Genomic DNA, 21,776 nt, shown 5'->3' with positions numbered 1-21,776 from the left:
ATAAAGTCAAATAAGCTCAAAATGAGAAGTTATAATATCATCATACTGCTAAAAGTCAACATTATCTTCAATCCATTCCAGTGGATAAATGAAAACATATACTGATACCTAAATATCGGCGTGTGTTTGGGATACAGCCGTGACAGGAGGTCTGCTGAGAAGGAGTGTCTGCGGAGGGCATGATGTGCGGGTGCCCTTGTCTTCATCGGGAACACTGGTTCAGGTGATGAGGGGGCTTCAGGGGAAAGGGCAGTCTCTAGGCGCTGTAGCTCGCGCTTTGCTTCCAGCAGGAGACGTTTGCGAGCAATCCTCTGCAGCTGGTAGCGCAAGCGCTTTTGTCGCACACGGCTCTCAGCCCGGCGCAAGGCATGGTGGCGTAGTAGTTCCTCCTGTACAACTTGTTTCCTGGCTCCCACCACTTTGTCTGTGACCTCAACTTCGGGACCACTGAACTCCAAGCCCTTAGGGTGGGACTGAAGATTTAGGTCTGACTGGACCCCAGGCTCTTCTGTTATCCTCTTCCCATCAGCTGACAGACGTTGCTTCTCCTGGAGAACCCACTGCTGAACTATGGATAAACATTCATTTTTACTAATTTATACAGCTGGGTATTTTAATTAATGCATTTTAAAAAAGTAGTTTTTTCAACGCTAAGCTGGGTCTCTGGGGCTCACTGTGTTTTTAGTCAGTGTTCTTCTATATTGTGACAGATACTAAGCCTAGTTAAATCTCAAAACTGAATCCTGAATTCACTGAATCATACATGGTATAGTGCTGCATATCTAATTCTTCCTGTTTCAAAAACTTTTCAGCTGTCACCCATTTTCACAAAGAGTGTATTCCGTACAGGATCGTACTGGTCCACAGTCTATCCCGCAAGCATAGGGCTAAAGGCAAGCTTATCACAGTCCATCAGAGAACAGATGTGTGTGCACACACTCACATACAATGGCCATCATAGAGTCAACAATTCATCTGAATCATACAGCTTTTGACTGTGGGAGGAAACGTACATGAACACCAGAAGAACATGCAAGTTCTGGATTTGAACCCACATCTAAAACCACAGCCAATTTTGGAACAAGTGTGTTTCAGAATTCTGAAAACAGATACTGTATGCAGCAGTATGAAATATCCAACATGAATCAGTAAATGCGTATGAGATTCTGGATTAAAGTTTTGTCTAAGCAACTAAATAAGCAAATATCAATATTAGGTGGCACCTATGAAGAGTGATTAAGGTAAAGCTTTGCTTACTTTCTCTATGCTGCTGCCTCAGGTGTGCTTGCTCCCGCTCTAGGTCCAACTCTGCTCGCTGCTGCTCCACCTGGATCTCCTCCCGGAGGCACTGCACATATCTCTGCTGCTCCTCTACACGTTTCCATGGGACGGCCCTCTGCCCGTCGTCACCCTGCTCCCAGCTGCTGTCTCTTTCTACCCTGGACACATAGAGAAATGGAAGTAAGAAGGAGCACATAGGAAGGTATTTATATAGATAGAAAAAAATTTGATACATAGAAAGATGGATACATATATACACACAAAGATTACCCAGAAACAGCAGAGAACATAAAAAGGCTCAGAGAAACAGAATAGAGCACTTTTGTCTTCAGCCCTTCAAGACATACACCTCTAAAGGGACCAAGTTTTCAGTAAAATAAATGCAAATTAAACAATCAAATAATATTAAGTATGAAAATCACTTTTATATAGCCCCAGAAAATCCAAGTCTATACAGAATCACAATAACTTTTACCAATAATTGATCATTCTCTGAGTGCTTAACTGCTTTCTGGCAGTTAAGTTATTCAAAGTTTATTAAATAAAGAAATAAATAAACTAAACAAATACCACAAAGAGAAACAGGTCATTAGAGAGAAAACCAAATGCTAGAGTCACATTATAGGAAGCATCGTTACTGTAGCCTAGCAACAGCCAAGCCACCCAAAGCAAAAATACTCTTCTCAGGAGTCTTCTCCAGCTGCCCTGAAGATGTAAGGGGCCCAGGATGCTCATTATATCAGTCTGCTGATGAGACTGCATGTACTGGTCTATTTTTACCTCATTCTCCTGTTGTGGTCTTGTTTAACAGCATACAGATTAACTAGATTTGAAATCTATTTTTTGTTTGCATGTTCACTATGTTACTTTGAAAAAGTATTTTGTATGTTATCAATTGCGTATGTTATTCTCTGACCAGATACTTGTGAATCTGTTTTTTGTTTGATCATTTTGTAAACACATAAGCAACATATGCGAGAATATAAGCAACACTAAAAAAAAAAAACAACATAAAACAGCAAGGAGTTGCTTATAACTCTGTGGATTGCAAATTTACTACAAATTTTCATTACATTTATTCATTTGTTTGACTCTTTTCTCCAGGGTACTACAGAATTAGGTGAGATTTGAATTTGTGACCTTCAGATCCAAACGCAGCAGCTCTAACCACTATGCCATCTGCTGTCCCCATAACTGAACTTAGTTACTTAAAGACGAATGACCTCATCCTTAAGTTCAAATTATTTTGTCATTATGGGAATGTATATCTGCAGACGTTGCTGTATTTTCTGTGTTCATTGCCTGTTTACCTGGTATCAGGTGCGAGGTGGCTCAAATCCAAAGAGAAGCAACCCAGCACCCCTTCGCTGGCCTGCAGAGAGGAGAGAGGGCACCGCTTGGGGACCTTGCCAGACAGAACAATGTCAGCAACAGCAGGTTCCAGTTCAGGTCTGTAGCACTTACCCGTCTTCGTGCTCTTAAAATGGCTGCTTCTGCTGGGTGGTTGAAGCGAAACTTTTGGACATCCCCCAGTGTGATGATTGCCCCTAAGAGCGAAAAATGTATCAAGGCTTAAAACAACAAATTTAATCTGCTTTTAGCTGAAAGAAATTTTAGCGTGTCTGTGCAGTGCATCTGTGAAGAAGCAGTAGATGTACAGCAACAGTGGCTGCCAAAAGAGGCTGTTTCACCTTGGGCCAGTCGGTATGGTTCTGTAACCTCCCGTCCATTGACCATGCAGACGGTCCCAGACACCGGCTTCAAGATCACAACCCCAGACTGGTTCACTATCTCACATCTCGCCTCCCCTTGCAGAACTACAAAGTGCAACAACTTCAATTTACAAAACCCAAGAAATTTCAGGCAGAACAGATATCTGACACAGGATTATTTCACATTATCCCACGCCACATGAACATATGAAATGCAACATTTGTTGAAAGGCTGAGTATAAAGATGAAACTGTTAGATACCAACCAATTTGGGGTTCATCGTCAAGATCATGTGGTCCTATCTTGGTTATGCCTTCCTATGGGAGAAAGAAATTATAGTTCATAAAATGCAGGTGGAGATTACAAAACCCTGGGGAAAAAATACCTTACTAGTGTGAAGAAATGTGTTTTGTAACATCAGCTATCATACAATTTTGTTAATCTTTTACACTTCTCCAGACCATAAAGAATCTAGGGATCACCTGTTTCCAAAATATTAAGTGATGAAGAAATACATATTAACTTTAACATAAGAAATGCAATACATAACACTGAGTTTCACTGCATTTTAAGCAGTTTATTATTTTTGTCACCAACAGGAAATGCTGGAATTTCAAAGCCTTCGCTGTCACAATTAGCAGAGGACTCCCTTGGGTCATTCTACAAGGAGCTGCAATAACTCAGATCATCTATTTACTTTCTACTAAGAATGTTCTACAACTTAAAAAAAAGACTACAGACAGTATACTACAACAAACAAGAAGACAGAAAATTAGTTAAAATTCATGTCCAGGTTGCAGGCAGTTACCTGTGCATGTTTTATACCTGAACAGAGCAGGCATTGGAGAAAAAACACATTGTAGAAAAAGAGAAATAAGACAGGAAGGAAAGATCTAGTTGAGACAAGAAAGAAACAGGATTCAGGTTAAGGATGAGACCACAAGTCTTTGTAAGGTGGAAAATGAGAGAAGAGAAACTACTTAAGCCAAAGCAAAGTCCTTAAAATGTTTCATAAGAAGTACCAGTAGAACTCTGACAAGGAGAATTTGGCAATTTATTTTCATTACATTATTATTAAGCCAAAGAGAAACTACTAAACCCTAAAACACTGTCAATGAACCAAATCCCAGCATCACAAACATGCCAATCAGTATTCTTCAAAGAGTAGTTCTAACAACATATAACTAAAATAAAGTGTGTAATTAAAGTGGAAAGACTGGCTTTAATTCACTTAACTGAATCAACTAATTTTGTTTGTGTCATTATTAAAATTATGGATGTCTAAGACTGCTGAGATTCTGGGGACTGTAACCAGTAAAAATTAGTACTGCTGGACCATGTATGCCATCTGTAAATGTGTCCTCCTATCCAGTGCCCTGTGTTGACATGGTGTGCAGCAATACCCTGAGGTGATAGAAGGTGACCCCTGTGTTCAGCACATCCTGGTCAAGGGCAATGAGATGCGGCAAGAGGGAGCGGATCAGGAACCCTGCCCGGTCGCGGTCAATGTCCACACTGTATTGCTCCAGGAGCTCCTTCTGGTCATGCCAGCGCTCTGACCAGTCCTTTGTCAGCTGCTCCACCTGGTGGGAGGGAAGGCTGTGGTATCAGAAGTTAAACACAAGCCCAGGGGTAGGGGCCAGTAGTGGGGGGGGGGGGGGAACGACTCTAGGTACCCCAGTTACGAACGCTGACCTTCAGTTCATTCTGTAGGACAATGTCAGAGAAACTCCCATCTCGGTCGTCACTCAGAGAAGGACTGGAGTTTCGCTGCTGTGGGCAACAGAAGATCAAAGGTCAAGTATTTTTGTGAAAAGCATCACATACTTGAAAGACTTACGGGCTTAAAGTTTTTTTTAAGCCCCCAGATAAATTTGGACTGAATTCCATTTGTATTTTATCATAACGGCAGTGTAATTCAAATGACCAATCATTTACTCTTGCCATTTTTAAAACTTATCTCATAGTAAAGTACTGAAAACAGAAAGACAAAGATCTTTTTCATGATTGCAACAAAGCAGATTATCGACTACCATCTCGAAGCTCAAGAGCATGCTTTTCAACCGATCAATTTCTTCTCGCAGTTCCCTGATCAGCTTCACATTGGCATCCTGCGAGAAAACAAACACCACAGTTCAATACACATACGTAAGAAATCATACTGTTCAGGCAAGTACTATTGTAGAATTATGCTATAAAACGCAGAACTACTGCCCCACCTCATTGACACGGGGCTTGTTAACAATGTTCCTGGCATGAGCAGCATAGCGGAGCGTGCTGAGAGTCTCGTTGTAGCTGCTGCAGGATGGGGAGATGGCTGGAAGGGACAGGGAATGATTAAAGTAGGAAAATGCCAGTAACATAAATCACAACCAGAAAGCACTAACAATAACAGAAGAAAATGGCTGTGACGGCAGCAGCACTATCAAGAGCAGGAACAACACACTCAGCAGAGGTCGCAAGAAGAAACAGATGTGGAGCCTTACTGGCAATCATGATCGTTCTGGAGTTGCCCCCCAGGCTGTCTTTGAGCAGCCAGGTAAGGACAGAGTCTCTGTAGGGGATGAAGCACTGGCGCCGGGTGCTCCCTGACAGTGAGCTTGACTGGCTACCCACTGTGCTGCCCTCGCCTTCACTGGCCATGCTATTGATGCTCTGGCAGCTGCTGAACATTTGGGAATTCTGGGCTGTGGGCAAACACACCAGGGGAGCCACGGTAAGGGCTACAGCTCCTCAACCATATTTAGTCTGTTTCACATCTCAGTCTCAGAAATGTTGTGCCAGATGTTTCAGCCTACAAACAGTCAACCATTACTCTTACTGAGTCCCAAAGTCCCTATTTCCTCTCCCCCTGACAAAACTCACCCAGGCCAGAGATAACTATCCCCAAGGTCACCAGAGACTTGTTAATGTTGGATCCCTCTGTGATTCGATCCCGACAGAAATTTGGGTCAGCTCTTTCACTGTAAAACCAAAAAATTGACCAAAAAAGTGAGAAGAGTAAAGAGAAAAAAAAAAAAAAAAAAAAAAAAAAAAAAAAAAAAACTTAGTGATTTGACTGCATCTGAACTTAAAAAAAACAGAATGCTTAAAGTACTTTTATAATGCCCAGCACTCACATTGTCATATCTTACAAACTTGCACAAAATACCAAGAAGCAACCACTAGGCGGCAGGCTAGTTATAGAAAGGGACTCAGTCTGGGATGTAAATGCTTGAAAGGAACAATCACAGGTTCCCCCAATTAGTAAAAAGCAAAGTAAAGTTCTAACTGTATTCTTAGACACATGCTTTGACCACATAGTGCTGGTCAGCTAACAGATGCAGACCACTGTGCAAACTTGTGCCGTACCTGCCAGCAAGATCCACCAGGTTGATCTTGCTGACAATTTCTGACGGAAGGTTGTTTTCAAGAATAGCCTGCAATACATAAACAAATCCAATCACAGAGTTGTAACTGATGTGCACATTAAGCTCTACTTGACGTCAGAAGAAGTTTGCAGAATATAAAACATGCTGAAACAGGTGATTGATGGTTAATGAAGCAAGACCTGTATGGTGTTCACTGGCATTGATTTATCAGGCGTGACACAAATGAGCATGACATCTAACTGGCAGATTATCCGGGCATGACCTGAGTGTACTGAATACTGAAGATGGCGTGCGATCGGCTGCTGGCGTCGTGCATGTGCGTTGTGGCGGTCATGCGGTTGCCGATGCCCATCTCCAGGAGTTTGACTGCCTGCTTGTAGTCTGACACGATGTACTGCAACAGACCTAGAAGGAGGTAGGGGGTGGGGATGGGGTGAACCAGAGTACCTGTATTCAGCAACATTGAGAAGGATTCTCAGAGCCTTAGTGATGGGGCTATGCCTGAGAACTACATTCTGCAGCAGCGTTCTTGGAAAGGATGTGGGCAGCAGAGTGAGCTGGCTTGCCCAAGCTTGTTGTTTACTGGGTGACAGGGTTCCCGAGGGTGCCAGAATTGTGGAACATCAGCCACATGAGATCAAATAAGTGAACAACTGAAGGCACAGCACTCTCTCTAGCGGAGCTGAGGCTGCCTGTGGCTGAACAACTGAGGTGATGTGTGAACCAGCCTTGCTACAGCAGACCAACTCAGGCTCTGCAGTCTTCCATGGAATCCAACAAAACATGTCCAATCTAGACAGCAAGAAAAAGCAGTATTTGGAGCCTGTTTTTATACACTAATGCAAATACAGATTCAAAACGTTCACTGAAAATTTCTGAACTTCCTGAAGGTAAAAGAAAGTAGGTACATGTTTTAATCTGCAAATTTAAAAACAGGAACATTTCCTTTTCGGCCTTGCGTGTGTATCATGTCACATTATCATCTCATTAAAAAGACAGACGTGCATTGAGTTTGTTACTCATGCCTCTTAATCAGTGCAGTACCATGGCAGGACCCTACAACAGGACAGGAGGGAGAGAAAGAGAGGGAGCCTACAGCTCCAGGACTGCTAATCTAGGCTCTCCACATATGGGGTTAGCTTCCAACAGAATTATGTCATTTCCTGCTTGACTGTTTCTCCTGAGACAAACAAATGCTGGATGTGGGGCAACAAGCAGAAACAGAGGGGAGGAGCAAGGTTTTTTTTTTTTCTTTTTTTAAAAATGTTTCAGCAGCCCACACAATTAACTTCTGGTTTTAGTTTGAGTTCAAAGCAAGATAATGCAATATATACGCAGTTACAGTTCACACACGGGTGTACTCGGCAACATACAGCGTGGTTATTCTTCCAATTACCACCGCATTAAAAATACACAAAAAGCCATATAAAATACTAGCAAACACAGAGCGAGCAGCAGTCACCATGCTGTCCATGAAGTCCAAGCACATTTTAAAAAGACATCAAGACAAAGTGAAGTTCACATTGGCTCGTTAACAATTTCCTGCTGCTTGAAAGACAGTTGACTGTTTTCAAGCCCAAGAGTTGAGGACTTTGCAGCTGATTTTCGCTGTAGAACTTCCTGTGTTCCACAGGCAGCATATCAGGCTGTGTGCTCCAGGACCCTAAGCTATTCAATTTGCTTCAAACATTTAGATGGCCCTGAATCTTTTCGGTGACAGAGCAAAGTATGCACTCCTCCTTATTGCGTTTTTCAGGGGTGGTGTTAGTCATTTTTATTCATCTTTCTCCTCGCCACCTTCCCCACCTACCCTGGACATAGGGGCCCTTCTCAGGGTGCTCCCGAACCCGTAATGTGTTGGGCTTCTGCTCTGGGCACCTCAGCAGGTCTCGCACACGCTCGTTGTAGATCTCCAAAAAACTACGGATAGAGAGAGGACAACAAAGTTCATGCTTTTGTGTTTGCAATGAGGAAAGTACAGAAAAAGAAAAAACATGACAGGTGAAAATGATGTTGAGATAGTCGTCTTTTGCCAAACAAAAGCTGAGGCAGACGGAGGTGTATATAGTACACGCTGTTATAACAGAGAGGAAGTGCACTCAAGGAGTAAGGGCAAAATCCAGAGCTCAGTGGTAGAGCAGTTTTAAAAGGAACCCCCAAGATACAGTATACAGGTCACCTGATCTCCACCCTGCAGGAGCCTTGTCCTTCAGCAAGACTGCTGTCTGTCCCAAAGAGTCCCTAAAAGGAAGAGAGTAGGGCTCATACCATCACCTCAACTGCACAACCCCATTGGATTTAAAGTACAGCTGTAATACTGGATATGTGATGGCATCTTAATGCTGTTTGAATGTGATGAAGAATCAGCCTCACCTGACAGATTCGAGGGGTAAGGCCAGTGGAATCCTGCGCACAAACAGTTAACAAGAATCATGAGAATGACACAAGTGATCGAAGTGGTATCAAGCAGACCTAAAACAGCCAACAGAGCCTCAATCGTTGTTGGAACATAATATAGACTGAAGTGTATCCTGTGCAGCCTTTAGTTTCAGGCCCACTTACCGGTGTGCCCATCATAGTATAGGTCTTCCCTGAACCTGTTTGCCCGTAGGCAAACAGACACACGTTATAGCCCTCAGAGGCACCTGCTAGCACGGAAACACCCAGGTCCTGAAACACCTGAAAGGGAGAGGGGCAACAGCATGAACTGCAGGACGCAGGGGAAATATGCAGGGTCATTTATATTTCTGCACATGTCTACATCTGTATGTTACTACACATTTTTCTGCGTGCCTGCAGAAAATGTGACCCTGCATTTTCCTCTATCACTTTCTATATGTTATGAGTGTGTGCACAGGTATGCCTATAAATCTAAGTATGTGTGTGAACTTTTGCAATGGCCCATATCCAGCACCGGGGCTCAGAAAGCCCCCTCTTCCCAGCAGGAGGAATCAGGAGAGCAGATCTATACCTGGTGAGTGAGGGAATGATGGAAAAACAGCACTGTCCTGCAAGCAAAAAAAGCAACCAGGGAAAAATAAACAGCCCAAGAAGCACCGGGGAGCCTGAACACTAGCAAGAGCCATTGTTTTCATTACTTCCTTCCAGATAGAAAGGAGGAGAAAGGCAGCTGCACATTAATGCTGCCCAGGGCTTTGGAGACGATGCCCAGGGAAGAGGGAGCCCAGTGTCAATAAACAGAGTTGTGTGACAGATGAATTGAGTGAATGCAAAACTGCCTTCCACAGGCCATAATAGAGAGACCAAAATGAGGGACAGACACTAGCATTTCTTTGTGTTTGTATCACAACACATTGCATTCTGGCTTCTCATGCTATAGAATTTTAGTATTTTCGTAAAATTTGTCTGCTGCAGTGCAAAAGCAACCTGTGTTTATGCATCTAGTACGACAAACAGAACAGAGACAAAACAGGAGTTTGGGACCACCTTAATTCAATGCTTCTGCTTGAGTGTCCACCATGAATTAAAAGACAAGGAACATGACACATTAACCTTAACGCTCAAATAAATACACAGAGGTCTGTATTATTCAGCTTTAAGTGACTGTGACTTATTAGTAAACGTGACTTTGTAAGTACAAACAAAATGAATTAGAGACTTCTAGTCCCAACTATCTGTAAGATACCATGTCAATGTACAATGCAAAAGCAGACCAAGGCGTTCGACGAGCAGAAGCCAAATACAGTGCAGTTCGATTACGTACACACACACATATACACACACAACCCTGTGCCATTTATATCCCTGCAACACCCAGGCATTATAGCTAACTTTGGTTTCAGTTACACCTACACATCAACACATGATATAGATGCAAATAACTCACTGGGCAGTACACCATACTGCCAGTTACACCTCAGCAATTTCATAAAAAAAACTCTTTACACAGGTCAGTCTGAAGATTGGGTGTATTCAAGTCATACTATTAATAGATTTTTCATAAACCTTAATTGCAGAAGAAGCACATTCCACAATGTTTAAGGAGCCTCAACTGATCTGGCTCCCAGTACTCTGTGGGGTTGTTTTAAATTAACCGCTTGCGCAAGGCTTTTGTTGATTGACAAAGATCCGAAGCGACCCCCTGTGAGTGCGAAAAAGACACAGTAATTAAGGTAACTGACGAATCACTTCTGCCCTTTATTACTGTTGAAAACCACAGCTTTCAACTACACCAGAGGGAAGCGGCAGCCAGTGACCTTATTAAATCGGGATACAGTACAGCACTGGACTAAAACCGCCAAGGTATGACCAATTCAGGTCTGTTACAAAAAACATAAATACATGAAACAGTTAAGGATTATTTTTCTGCATTTTAATATAAGACAGTGAACATACATATTGATAATTTGGAAGAAACATTTCTCCAAAGCAAAGTAAAACTATGCAGCTCTGAGCCTCTCCACAGTATGGCATTTAGCAATTGCTTCAACAAACAAACAAAGACCTCTGCACTAGCACACAAAGTTCGCAAACACACACACATTTTTTACGATTGAATTTTAGACCATATAGAAAGATAAGGGGGGGGGTGGCGCAGTGGGTTGGACCAGGTCCTGCTCTCCAGTGGGTCTGGGGTTCGAGCCCCGCTTGGGGTGCCTTGCGACGGACTGGCGTCCCGTCCTGGGTGTGTCCCCTCCCCCTCCGGGCCTACGCCCTGAGTTGCCGGGTTAGGCTCCGGTTCCCCGCGACCCCGTGTGGGACAAGTGGTTCAGAAAGTGTGTGTGTGTGTAGAAAGAAAAGACAAAGGCATATTTAGTTTATTATTAAAATAAAAAGGGGATAAAAATGATGGGACAAAACTGCAATTGTAAAATTTAATGACTGTTTTAGATTATCTTCTTTTTCTGTGAACTGTGTTAAAAAATTGTCAAAAGCCTTTTTTGGGTAAACGCCTTACTTCTCTTCATTTGTTCCTGATTTAACAACTTCATCACAGATCAGTACAACATAAAGCTGTTTTGTAAAGTATTATACCATACTGGACAGAATACACAAGTGTTATCCTAAGAGGGAACAGTACGACTTTAGCAATATTACAACTTATTTCAGTTTTGTTTATTATTACATTTTATTAGAAGGTGAGCACATCCTGTCTGATTTTCGCATTTTCAGAAGAAAAAAGGCTGAGGTTGAATTCAGACATTATTTAACCTCATATTTTAAATTTTTCTGCAGAAAAATCAACACCAAAAATTTGAACGTATAAAAACACGTGTCTGATTAAGTAGGTGTAAGGTTTCAGGTTAAAATGAAGTTCAGACTCCAGCTCCCCACAGTGATCTGGACATCTCCAGAGCCCTAGTTCACGATGCTCTCAAGCCAGACTACACCTTCAGATCAACAGGAAGCTGGAGGGTCTGTGTGCTTGTAAATCCGTCTGTTTCTAAGTGTGTCTTGGAAAACATGTTGGAAAAAGTGTACTGTTTCAGCAGGCCCAGGGGAAACCATGTGAACAATGAATAATTACTTAGTAGTTTAAACAGGAAAAAAAAAAAAAAACCTTAAAAAAATGCAAAATATAGAACACACTTGACACAGATGCCGAGGTCAAAGCTATTAGCTTGCGTGAGGACAGGAAAGGAAGATGACCAGAGCTGTAGTCTAAAAGTGTGTCGGTATGAGGAAAAGGTCAGACAGTGTATGGGGTGTGAATTCAGGAGGAAGACGCGATTTTCGTAGGAATCAATTCAGAAGAATATCATAGCCAGGCGCTTTCTGAGAAAAGACGGGTTTTGCACAGTATTCTGTGTATTCAATCTAGCAAATGTTTCAAAGACCTCGGAATTTCAATTAAGGACGGAAAGAGTTATGATGAAAACCATCTGGACACAGATGTGGCGATTACATATGATCAGGGGTTTGACCAGGGGTGCGCCCACATGTGTGACTGTCCTCTCAATCGCTTCCCAGTCTTTGAAGACCTTTATGTGCACCGAATGCAAGAGGGCCCCCTCCCCAGACAGGAGCTATAAATCGCTCTTTAAGGACACACGGAGAGAGCCTTGTAATAAAAACCCGCAGACAACGCCCGCACGAGACACCAGCTGGATGGCGCCCAGAGTGTGGTGGGGACACCCTCTTTGAAGCAAACGGAGCCTTGATGCCTCTTGTTACGGACAGAACCGAACCACGGGAGCCGCCCTGAACTCAGACTAGAAGGAAGCCACGGTCGATGGCTGCTAGTCAGGGGAAGCGCTGGACACTGCAACCCTGGTGCACAACACTCAGCTTTTCTCACGCTGTCCTACTGGGTTATGCAAACAAGTGCTTGTGCACATGCACAGCTGCTTTTGTTCTGAAAGAACTTTTCTCATTAAATTCCAGTGAGAAAAAATTAAAACATATTTAACATAAAGCACCAAAAGGCAAAACAGGGAGAGAGAATGAAGACAGTTATGAAGTGAGAGGAAGACAGAAAGACAGTGAGGGAGAGGCAGAGGGAGAACAAGAGGGAGGACATTTGTTGGCTGAAGTTCAATTCTATTCTGTTTGTCATCTTTTAACTGAATTGTAGGTCAGATTTTCATGGAAGGAAGAGGGGTTGGATTCAGGAGACTAAACGGACACTGTTCTCGATCTTTCACATCCCCCCCACCAACACATATGCACACATACACATACACCCAACTATGCCATCAATGTTCATCCCAGTATTCCTTGATTCCAACTGTTGCGGCAACTGGTCTGTAAGTTCAAGAAAAAAAAAAAAGACAGCAGAAAGAATTTCCATGACGTTACTGGTGCCCATAATGTCCTTTAAGTGATTTAGCTCCTGCAGAGGTGAATTATTTCAACATACAGCAGAAGAATTTAAGACCAATTTGGCACTGAAGTACAAGCAAGTCTAGCCATATTTTTGAGCTTGAAAGTATAAAACGGTCTCCCATCAAAAATCCACCCCAGAACTGGGGAAAGGCCTTCTATTGCCAGTTTAAGAGGTCTGGCATAATGTAACAGATTAGGGCTCTCAAATTTACTTTCATGACAACCATATATATATATATATGATAGAACATGCAAAAAAGCGTATACAAGCTGTACAAGCAAGTATTTTACAGCAGTATTTTGGGAGAAGTGTAAATGAAAACATAAAGTCTGATCGGTTGAAGTTCCATAAACAGATCAGCACTTGAGATGCATTCCACTGGCTGCAGAGCACATGAAGGACGTTGCAGCTGTTCTACAGCGGTCCTATCCACTTGCGACACACAAACCCAGAAATACGGCGTACCATTAAGTGAAGCACTCCGTTAGGACAGGGAGAGAGGAAAAGAGTGGGGGTGGGAAAGGCTGGACTTCTGACTTCACTGGAAAATGAAAAACAGCTTTGTGCTCAGTCCTCCGAGTGAGATTTCGCTGTGAAAAATGAGCAGGCCATTTAACCAAGGCAGCTGTTCTTCTGGCAAGATGAAGACTGTTTCTGGCAAGTTTCACACCATCCCCCACCAGCACTGCATGACTTCCAAATTTCCATCGCTCCCCATGTGCAGCTATTAGCCTTCATTTCTTTACTCCAGATTCACTGAATTAGGCCTTAATCTATTGTAACAGTGGATTAGCATGATGTCTGATCAACCTACTTATTATTAACAATATTCTTTGCAGCAGTTAATAGTTGCACAACAACTACATTAAAACTAAATACTGTATTATTACATATCGTTTATCTATAATATTAAAGATCCTTTGGTTGGCTTCATCCTGATTTCATTTGTCCCTGCATGTACCTGTCCACACTATTGCACTAGGCGAGAGCTCTAAGAACTGCATGAGGCATACAACTAAAAATGTTTTCCTCTCCCAGCTTGACAGCAGGGTTCAATTACTTGTCTTTGTCTTCTTTATTCTCTGACTTATCCCCTTTAACACCTTCAAAAACATCCCCCGGCCAGCCTAAATTGGAATGCATATACAATCACACACAGGCCTCCAGGGGACCTGACCATCTCACTTCAGCAAGGGTACACTGAATGCCAAGCAGTAGGGGTAAGACAGAGCTATCCTTTACCACAAGTAGCAAGCAAATCCTACTGAAAATGTGGGGGAAGGGTGTGGTGAAGGGATGGCAATGGATGCACTGGTTTTGTGAAAAGGACCAGGAGGCCTGGGGGAAGAAACTTCCATTCTGCTTCAGAGCTAACCTGTTGGGTTTGTTCTGCTGCTCGCTGTGATGGCGACTGGTCTGTCTGTGGGAAGATGCATTCTTCTAGAAAGCTTTACTCTGAATTTTTTTTTATTTTGCTCAAATACATGTTCCACAGCTGGCAGATCTGAGCTAAAAAAAAAAATTTAAAGCTCAAACCTGTTGGAAGAGGGGACTCTGATAGTACCACTGCTATTCGGTGACAAATCACATACAGAGCAGATAAATTCAAAAGGCTGTTAAATTTTAGTAATATGTTTATGAGCTAAGTAAAAGATGATATGGCATCGGTGGGGTAGATGTCTGAGTTGACCAGAATACCTTAGAAGGAATTCTCAAAAGCTAAAGAACATAATCAAAGTCAGTGCGAGGTCTATACCTCTCCACCCCCTCCAGGACCCTGGGGAGGACAGTGTACTGAGCAGCAGTCAAGTTTTCAGCCCTGAGAACAGAGGAGTGATTCTTCGGCACTGACCCACCCATGCCAGCATGTGGAATGTTGTTAGTGGGCCATGACAAGCCCCTGACGGAGCAAAATTGGGGAACTAAGGGACAAAAGCACTGCTTTGCCAATATCAGTCTCTGAACGTGGGCTGCAACTGGTGTGGGGGTTGGGATGACACAGTGACAGCGCAGAACCCGTCCATGCCTAAGGGGCTGGGGGGGCAGGGCAGAGCAAGCAAAGGGGTTAAGGCTCCCACTTCCTGTTACAGATTCCATCCCAGTGGGGATGACGTTCAGACAAAGTACGCAGAACTGGCAAAGCTTGAGAACAATGCTGTCCTTTGCAAGAAGGACAAATGTCAGCCTTCATGCCAGAAATGAAGATAAGTAATTTTCATGCACTTACAATATAACAGCAGAAGAGTTGACATGATTCAGAATGCCACACGAACACACATTCAGTCACCTTTGATCACATGACTTTCTTTACTTTCACCACTGTGACGGAAACAGGGTTACGCCAGTGATTATACACAGTTTATCCTTTTTAGCCAAAAGGAAGGGCAGAGCCCGATAACATAAGTAGATCTTATCACCCACAGACCAGCCTAGGAGAAGGTAAAGGAGAAGGCTGCTCTAAACCAGCACCTACAGAGCGATGTCAACCTTGCTGTACTTGAAAGGGTGAAACATCCTATTCCCTTCAAACAGTTGTTTAAATTCTCATTATTATTATTTTGTTGCTCATGAGATTTGCATAATTTAGTCACTCGGGTATGTTCCTAACAGCTACTAATTTTGCCTGAAATAGCCAGGCAGCATATTTTTTCTCGCCAAACACCTTCAGTTAACCTAATGAATGTTGGAATACAAGGTAAATGTGTGGACATGACTGTCTTGGCATGTCCTAGAAAAATCAGACAGATGCTTTGTTATCACTTCAGCCCTCACATTTCTCAGTGACAGTGAAACCATCGCACCATCAGGTAACAGCTGTTACAGCGATGGTTCATGTCGCACTGCTGAGGTCTTCAAAAACACTTCTGCTAGCACTGTCACAGACATTCCCCGAATCCTGAGAGACACACACTTGGGGGCCTTACCTCTTCCTGCGATGCATATTTTGGGCTCTCAGGGTCCACAGACCAGTAGCAGTAGTCAAATCCAAACTCCGTCACCTTCTCTCTGGAGTCTGCATGACCATTCAGTCGTCCATCCAGCTGAAAAAAGACAAGTGGTCTGTGAATGAGTTTCAATACTACATTAACATGGACTGCAATAAATGCAATTAGTGTTCCCTTTGGCAGATTCTCCATTTCTGATACAAAAGGTAAATTTATATTATTAATGTCTCATAAGTTAAAAAAAGGTGGGGGGAAAAATTTGGTGTCATGTTCTTAGCAGTTGAAGAATTGGATTTGTAACCAAAAGGTTGCCACTTCAATTTCTAAGAGCTGCCTGCTTGAAGAAATGCTTAAGTTGGACCAAGAAGTAATAATATTTCAATGCAACAATGCTAAGTAATTTGAAATAAATTTGCTATTAAATAAAAGGGCTTGGTTTTAAATATGTAAAGCGAAAAAAAAAAAAAAAACCAAAGTATAATTATGAGCTACTCTAAAATATAAATCATCTGTACCACACTGGTCATGAAGTGGAAGTTATCAAATGTTACAAATAAAACCGATTTATGATAACCAATTACATAAACTGCTGGGGGAAGAGCACTACTGCAAGCTGCATAAACAAACACAAACAGAGCAGATGTAGTGATATCAGAAATGCACTGGCTGCAGTTCCTGTTTGCTCTACGCTACATGATGCCCAGTGGCCATGCACAAACATGTGCCAATATGCCTGAGGTTCAGGACTCTTTGTTTCAGGCAATGTTGCGTTTGCTGCTAGTGCACTTGGCCATACACACATGGCCTGCTTAGGCACATTCCAGCTGGGTCTCATCCAAAAAGATTACAATAAAGTGTCTGTCTGAAGAGGCACCCACTATGGATTTGGAGAACACTGTTCACTAATCCAGCAGCCCCCAATGTAGTCTTCAGTGAATAAGTTCTGAACTTGCAACTGTTACCTTAGCCACCTCATGGCAAGGAAACCAAACTGACCATATATACTGATCCCAGACCAGCACTCAGCAAACTGCTTTAACAAAACGCCTGGGCTTTTCTGCTTGAATCCTATTCCTGCTGCAGCGAGGCTGTGCGGCCGGCCTGGAAGTTCATTACTCACAACCCATTGGCTCCGTACAAAGCCTGGAAGTGCTGCTGTTACACAGGTCGGCTGCCGGCATTAACGGCTTGGAAATGGAGCTGCGGCGTTTGTGTGGAACTCTGCTTGGGCAGAACACAAGATTTCTTTCCAGCTCTTTGGTTCTCTTCTCTCATTCTTAAATGTACTTTTCCACAGTGTATGCAATGTAAAAGTTAACAATATTGTGACAGAGGTTTCTGGGTGGTGCACCCAGAAAAAGTTTTCATAAACCTTAAAGAATACCATAGAAACCAGAGGAAACATGAAATGAAACATGGAAACATGACATGATGTGGTCACAGAAAATAACCGAAATGTTTGATTCTCTTTCATGTGATATGCATGCCTATGGCTATGGCTAAGCATGGGCGCGGCAGAATGCAGCTTGAAGCAAAGATGGACAATGAACCCATCACCGTTTAGTTAAACCTTTCCCTGCAATAGGAAGACATGTGGCCCTGAGAACGAGAACAGAGAATCATTCATGACAGAGAGAAACTGCTTCCCAGATCAACCTTCCCCGTATGGAGAAGTCATCGTCATCTCTCACCAGTCACCATTTCAATCAGCAGCACAAATAAAACACAAGTCTCACACACATTATGCAACTGCCCTTCATCCTGCTCCCTCAAAGAACACACACCGTCCATATGATTTAAATAACTAAATGAGACAACATTTACAAATTTATAGTTTTTTTTTCTATTGTATAAGGACTCAGTGACCCAGGTTCAAATTCCTCCCCCTGCTGTAGTATCCTTGATCAAGATACCTACCCTGAACTGCTTCAGTAAAAATTATCCTGTTGTATAAATGGGTAAATAACTGTACGTAGCTTAACACCAAAAGCTGCAAGCTGCTTTGGAGAAAAGCATCAGATAAACATAATAATAATTTTCAGGTGGCAATATTAGATTGACATTACCTGATGGTTGTAATTGCATGAGACTGTTAATATGACTGGATTAACTGCCTTAAGCACAGATAAGTTCTTAGACATTCTAGTTAGATGAAAGTGTTCTGTAATTTTATTGAAATCACCTATTTGGGATTGAGTGCACGTGCATGGTTATACTGCCTATTATGTCTTTGTCACAGGAATTATGGAAGTAGAGTGATTGTATTACAGGCAAAAATACTGCAGTGCTAAAATGAATAGCCAGTTGCATGAAAAATGGGTATTTATTTTCACAAGCCACTATACCTGTTTTTAATTGTACAGGACTTCATTGTGCGAGGAATAAGGGCATACAAAGTAACAGAGAGAGCACTGGATCATGACGCCTGGACCCCTGAGTTTACTTTTAAAAACTCAAGTATTCTGAAAAAAGTCTGAAACTAAGCAAACATTTCATCCTTTGTTGTTTTTGGAATACACCCTTATACACCCACAGAAGAGGTGTCCATACAGACTTTGCAAACCAGTGGAGATGATATATCTGCAGGCACTTGATATTTTACCAAGATTCCAAAAATGCTGACTCCCGGACTTGACAGGTGACTGCAAAAGGAGGTCGTGTTCAACGTAATGTACTTTCCGCTGAACTGCAGGCAGCATCTACCCATGGGGTTGTCTCTGGCACTGTAATACCCAGAGACTGCTCTGCACTTGGATGCATAATGTGTGTGTGTATGTTTCCATGTATTTGCAAGGGATCTGAGAACTTGCAGTAAACACTGTCGTAATTGAGCAGGAACTGGTCAACCTTAACGTGTAAACATCCCGTAAGGACACCCACACCTCCTTCCCTTTCAGGTTCTGCCAAGTCCTCCTTCTAACATACTCCCTCAGAGTACACTCCTATCCTATAACATGTAAATATTAAGTAACATGACTATTGTAGGGATAATTCCCCCATTTATCAGCTTACGCATTACTTACAAAACATGTACATACACACAGCATGTATGTGTGCATTTATAATCATTGTAGACCCAAATTATGAGTAATGACAGTGCAGACAAGCACCTACCTTCATGTTCCTTATCTGGACCACCTTGTCCTCCACTTGTACAACTATCTGCCCTCCTTCCATTGTCTCCCTGGGGCAACAAAAGAAGATGAGTCAGTTCCTTATAGATCCCACTTCAGGTATCAAGATAGAGAGTTGGGAACACATACAGCCTCAAAAACTAGAAAGTCATGGGTGACAGAAAGATTCAAACATCAAGATACTACTTTCATGAGGGACAACAATTGTGATTTAGCCCTCAAGACTACGGAAGGGCTAGTTGTGTGTGAACAACTTAACACTCTAGGCTATAAATGGGAACAGCCCAGTTTGATATGCTGTACGACCTTTACAACTTACAACTCAGCATCTTCTGGATTCACTCCATGCCTCCCATCTGAACGCAACAAAATGCCATTGTTCCCTCTGACATAGCAAGGAGTGACCTATATTCACAATTTCTTACAAGTAATTTTTTTCTGCTACTTTTTTTATTTACAACATACAGAACCTGCTGCAGCTGCTCACCTAACCTTCATCCACCTTATTATTAAATATATTTACTCGTGTGTACAGCTATCCACGAACGAGATGCTGTTTGGTTAAGGCTACACAACACAGCAAGTGCTGGGAAAATACAGAACAGTCTATCTCTATGAGTTTGTAGGTTAAGGAAGTAAGAGATGTAATGGACATATGACCTTGGCTGGGCTTTAGACTCTGCCTTCAGTCCAGCTAGAACAAAGAGCTGCACAGAAAAACTGTCCCTGACTTCGGATGTAAACCCATGAGAACAGATTCATCCGAAAGATACAGCTTTGCAACTGCAGTAACGCACTGTCACACACTGCTGTCCAATTGCTTCGGGCATCAACATCAAACTGTCCTAATGCTGCTCAATTGGTTCTCATGCCAGGAGGTGTACAGTAAACTAAAACACTACTGACACATGACAAGTGCAGAAATCTTCCCTGTGACTAAAGACTGTTATTTGTGACACAGCTGGATGGATTTTGAAATTGTACGATTTTTGAGGTGTAAAGACAAGCCACGATCGGAAATCAATTTGATCACAGAGTACAAAAAAAAAAAAAATGAACGAACAGACAGAAACCTTCCAAAGAGCTTTCAGAAGTTATTAAAAATAAAGCAAAACAAACTAGCTCTACCAATATGGTCAAAAAAATTAATCAATCGTGTCATGACATCTCTCTAAACCAAACCAGCAATGTCTGTAACAACAGATGACAGCTTTGCAGTCAACTACAGACACGGAAGGAACTACTACCCAAAAAAACACAAGAATGCATTCGTAGCTCTGTGGGATAAAACTTCACAGCTGGAGCAGCTGTGTTCCAGTTGCAGAATCCAAGCACTTCTGATGCAACAACGTGAAATTCAAGCCCAGACAGCAGATTTCAAGGGGAAGGCCCTGTGAAACGGCACAAAACTAAAAGAAGTGGTCATGGAATAGACCCTCCCATGACTTTGGGTCTTGTCACTCAGCCTGTTTGGTAGAAAACAGAGCAGAGGATCTCCACACATCGCCATTTTTCTTTTGTTCCACCACGTGGGACACCCAGTCACCCAAACAATGCTCAGCGTGCTGTTGTTTTCAGCACTCGTAACGTCAGCGACCCCGACATTATACTGAGCACAGCTTAAATAAGAGCTTTTTCGAGTATACAATTACAGTTACATTTGCTGTCACGCCTCTACCTCTCACATAGACACACAAACAGAAGAGAAAATGAGTGCTGAAGGACAGTACTTGGACAATCTAGTAACAAGAGTTACACAGATCCTCCGTCATCCAAAACAGAGCAGATGCTTTCCTTCACGCCGTATTTCGAGGCTGCACCACAAGATGCAGAAGGCACGGAGAGGACACAGATAAACAACAGCCTTTTTCTCCACCGGTTTCCGCTCCCTACCGTGAGCCCACCTCCATTCCTCCTGAGAGTATAAACTCAGCATGCTGCTTGCTGTAATTTTGCTTAATCGCAGTGGGGGGTGGCTACATATCAGCAAGTCAATAAGCGTTTCTCCTTTTTTTGTATTACTGCCATGCTAACACATATACAGCTGTGAAGCGAGTGGGGAATGAATGCATGTGAAGGAACAAAAAAAAGGAAAACATCTGGGGGGAAAGTCCTCCACCCTCCCACTTTATGGCTGAAGCTCAAGTAAACATGAACAGCACATGACATGCGGGAGACATGATTCGGAACACTGATTTCATGATAAAATGTGCTAAACTGAGTCAACGGCATGACGTGTTGTCATAGTAGTCTTGGGTTTTACTCTGGATTCAAGGAAAATGTAACAGGGACACATTGATTGACAAGTCAAGTGTGTTCCATCTGTAGCCTGTTATTTAATATAAGGCAATAATTCTTTATGTGACAGATACCCCTGTCCTGAGGGGATGGATGGACTGCAAAGTCAGGGCTTGTCTTTTCCGCGGCTGCCTGAGTGACTCCGGTACCGATTTTGTCAGGTTTCCTCATTCAGAATCAGTCAGAGTGTGAGACAAGGAGAGAGAGCGCTCAGCGACACCACGTCCACGGTCCACGCGCCTCGGCGC

The 21,776-nt window shown here is 42.7% G+C and overlaps 1 protein-coding gene across 2 annotated transcripts in view; it reads right to left on the bottom strand.

Annotated features, from left to right (window-relative positions):
* Nucleotides 1-21,776, bottom strand: part of stard9 (StAR-related lipid transfer (START) domain containing 9) — a 36,572-nt gene that overhangs the window by 14,354 nt on the left and 442 nt on the right. The window contains exons 1-21 of one of the 2 annotated variants that reach the window (XM_029258772.1): nt 21,124-21,173; nt 19,211-19,280; nt 16,076-16,192; nt 8,927-9,043; nt 8,738-8,770; nt 8,544-8,605; nt 8,175-8,284; nt 6,627-6,769; nt 6,345-6,412; nt 5,859-5,956; nt 5,480-5,680; nt 5,213-5,310; nt 5,027-5,104; nt 4,689-4,766; nt 4,397-4,576; nt 3,259-3,310; nt 2,973-3,098; nt 2,746-2,828; nt 2,592-2,653; nt 1,258-1,439; nt 109-568 (exon numbers count right to left, since the gene is read on the bottom strand). In XM_029258772.1, the coding sequence (XP_029114605.1) occupies nt 109-568; nt 1,258-1,439; nt 2,592-2,653; nt 2,746-2,828; nt 2,973-3,098; nt 3,259-3,310; nt 4,397-4,576; nt 4,689-4,766; nt 5,027-5,104; nt 5,213-5,310; nt 5,480-5,680; nt 5,859-5,956; nt 6,345-6,412; nt 6,627-6,769; nt 8,175-8,284; nt 8,544-8,605; nt 8,738-8,770; nt 8,927-9,043; nt 16,076-16,192; nt 19,211-19,280; nt 21,124-21,140 (2,435 nt within the window). In that variant the 5' untranslated portion in view covers nt 21,141-21,173. Of the gene's footprint in view, nt 1-108; nt 569-1,257; nt 1,440-2,591; nt 2,654-2,745; nt 2,829-2,972; nt 3,099-3,258; nt 3,311-4,396; nt 4,577-4,688; nt 4,767-5,026; nt 5,105-5,212; nt 5,311-5,479; nt 5,681-5,858; nt 5,957-6,344; nt 6,413-6,626; nt 6,770-8,174; nt 8,285-8,543; nt 8,606-8,737; nt 8,771-8,926; nt 9,044-16,075; nt 16,193-19,210; nt 19,281-21,123; nt 21,174-21,776 lie in introns of those variants that run through there. The other variant, XM_029258771.1, reaches the window with a different exon arrangement.

The sequence above is a fragment of the Scleropages formosus genome, chromosome 15 (assembly GCF_900964775.1).
Source record: "Scleropages formosus chromosome 15, fSclFor1.1, whole genome shotgun sequence".
Taxonomy (NCBI): domain Eukaryota; kingdom Metazoa; phylum Chordata; class Actinopteri; order Osteoglossiformes; family Osteoglossidae; genus Scleropages; species Scleropages formosus.
Note: the sequence above shows the minus strand (reverse complement) of the source record. Positions and strands in the feature narration are given on the sequence as shown.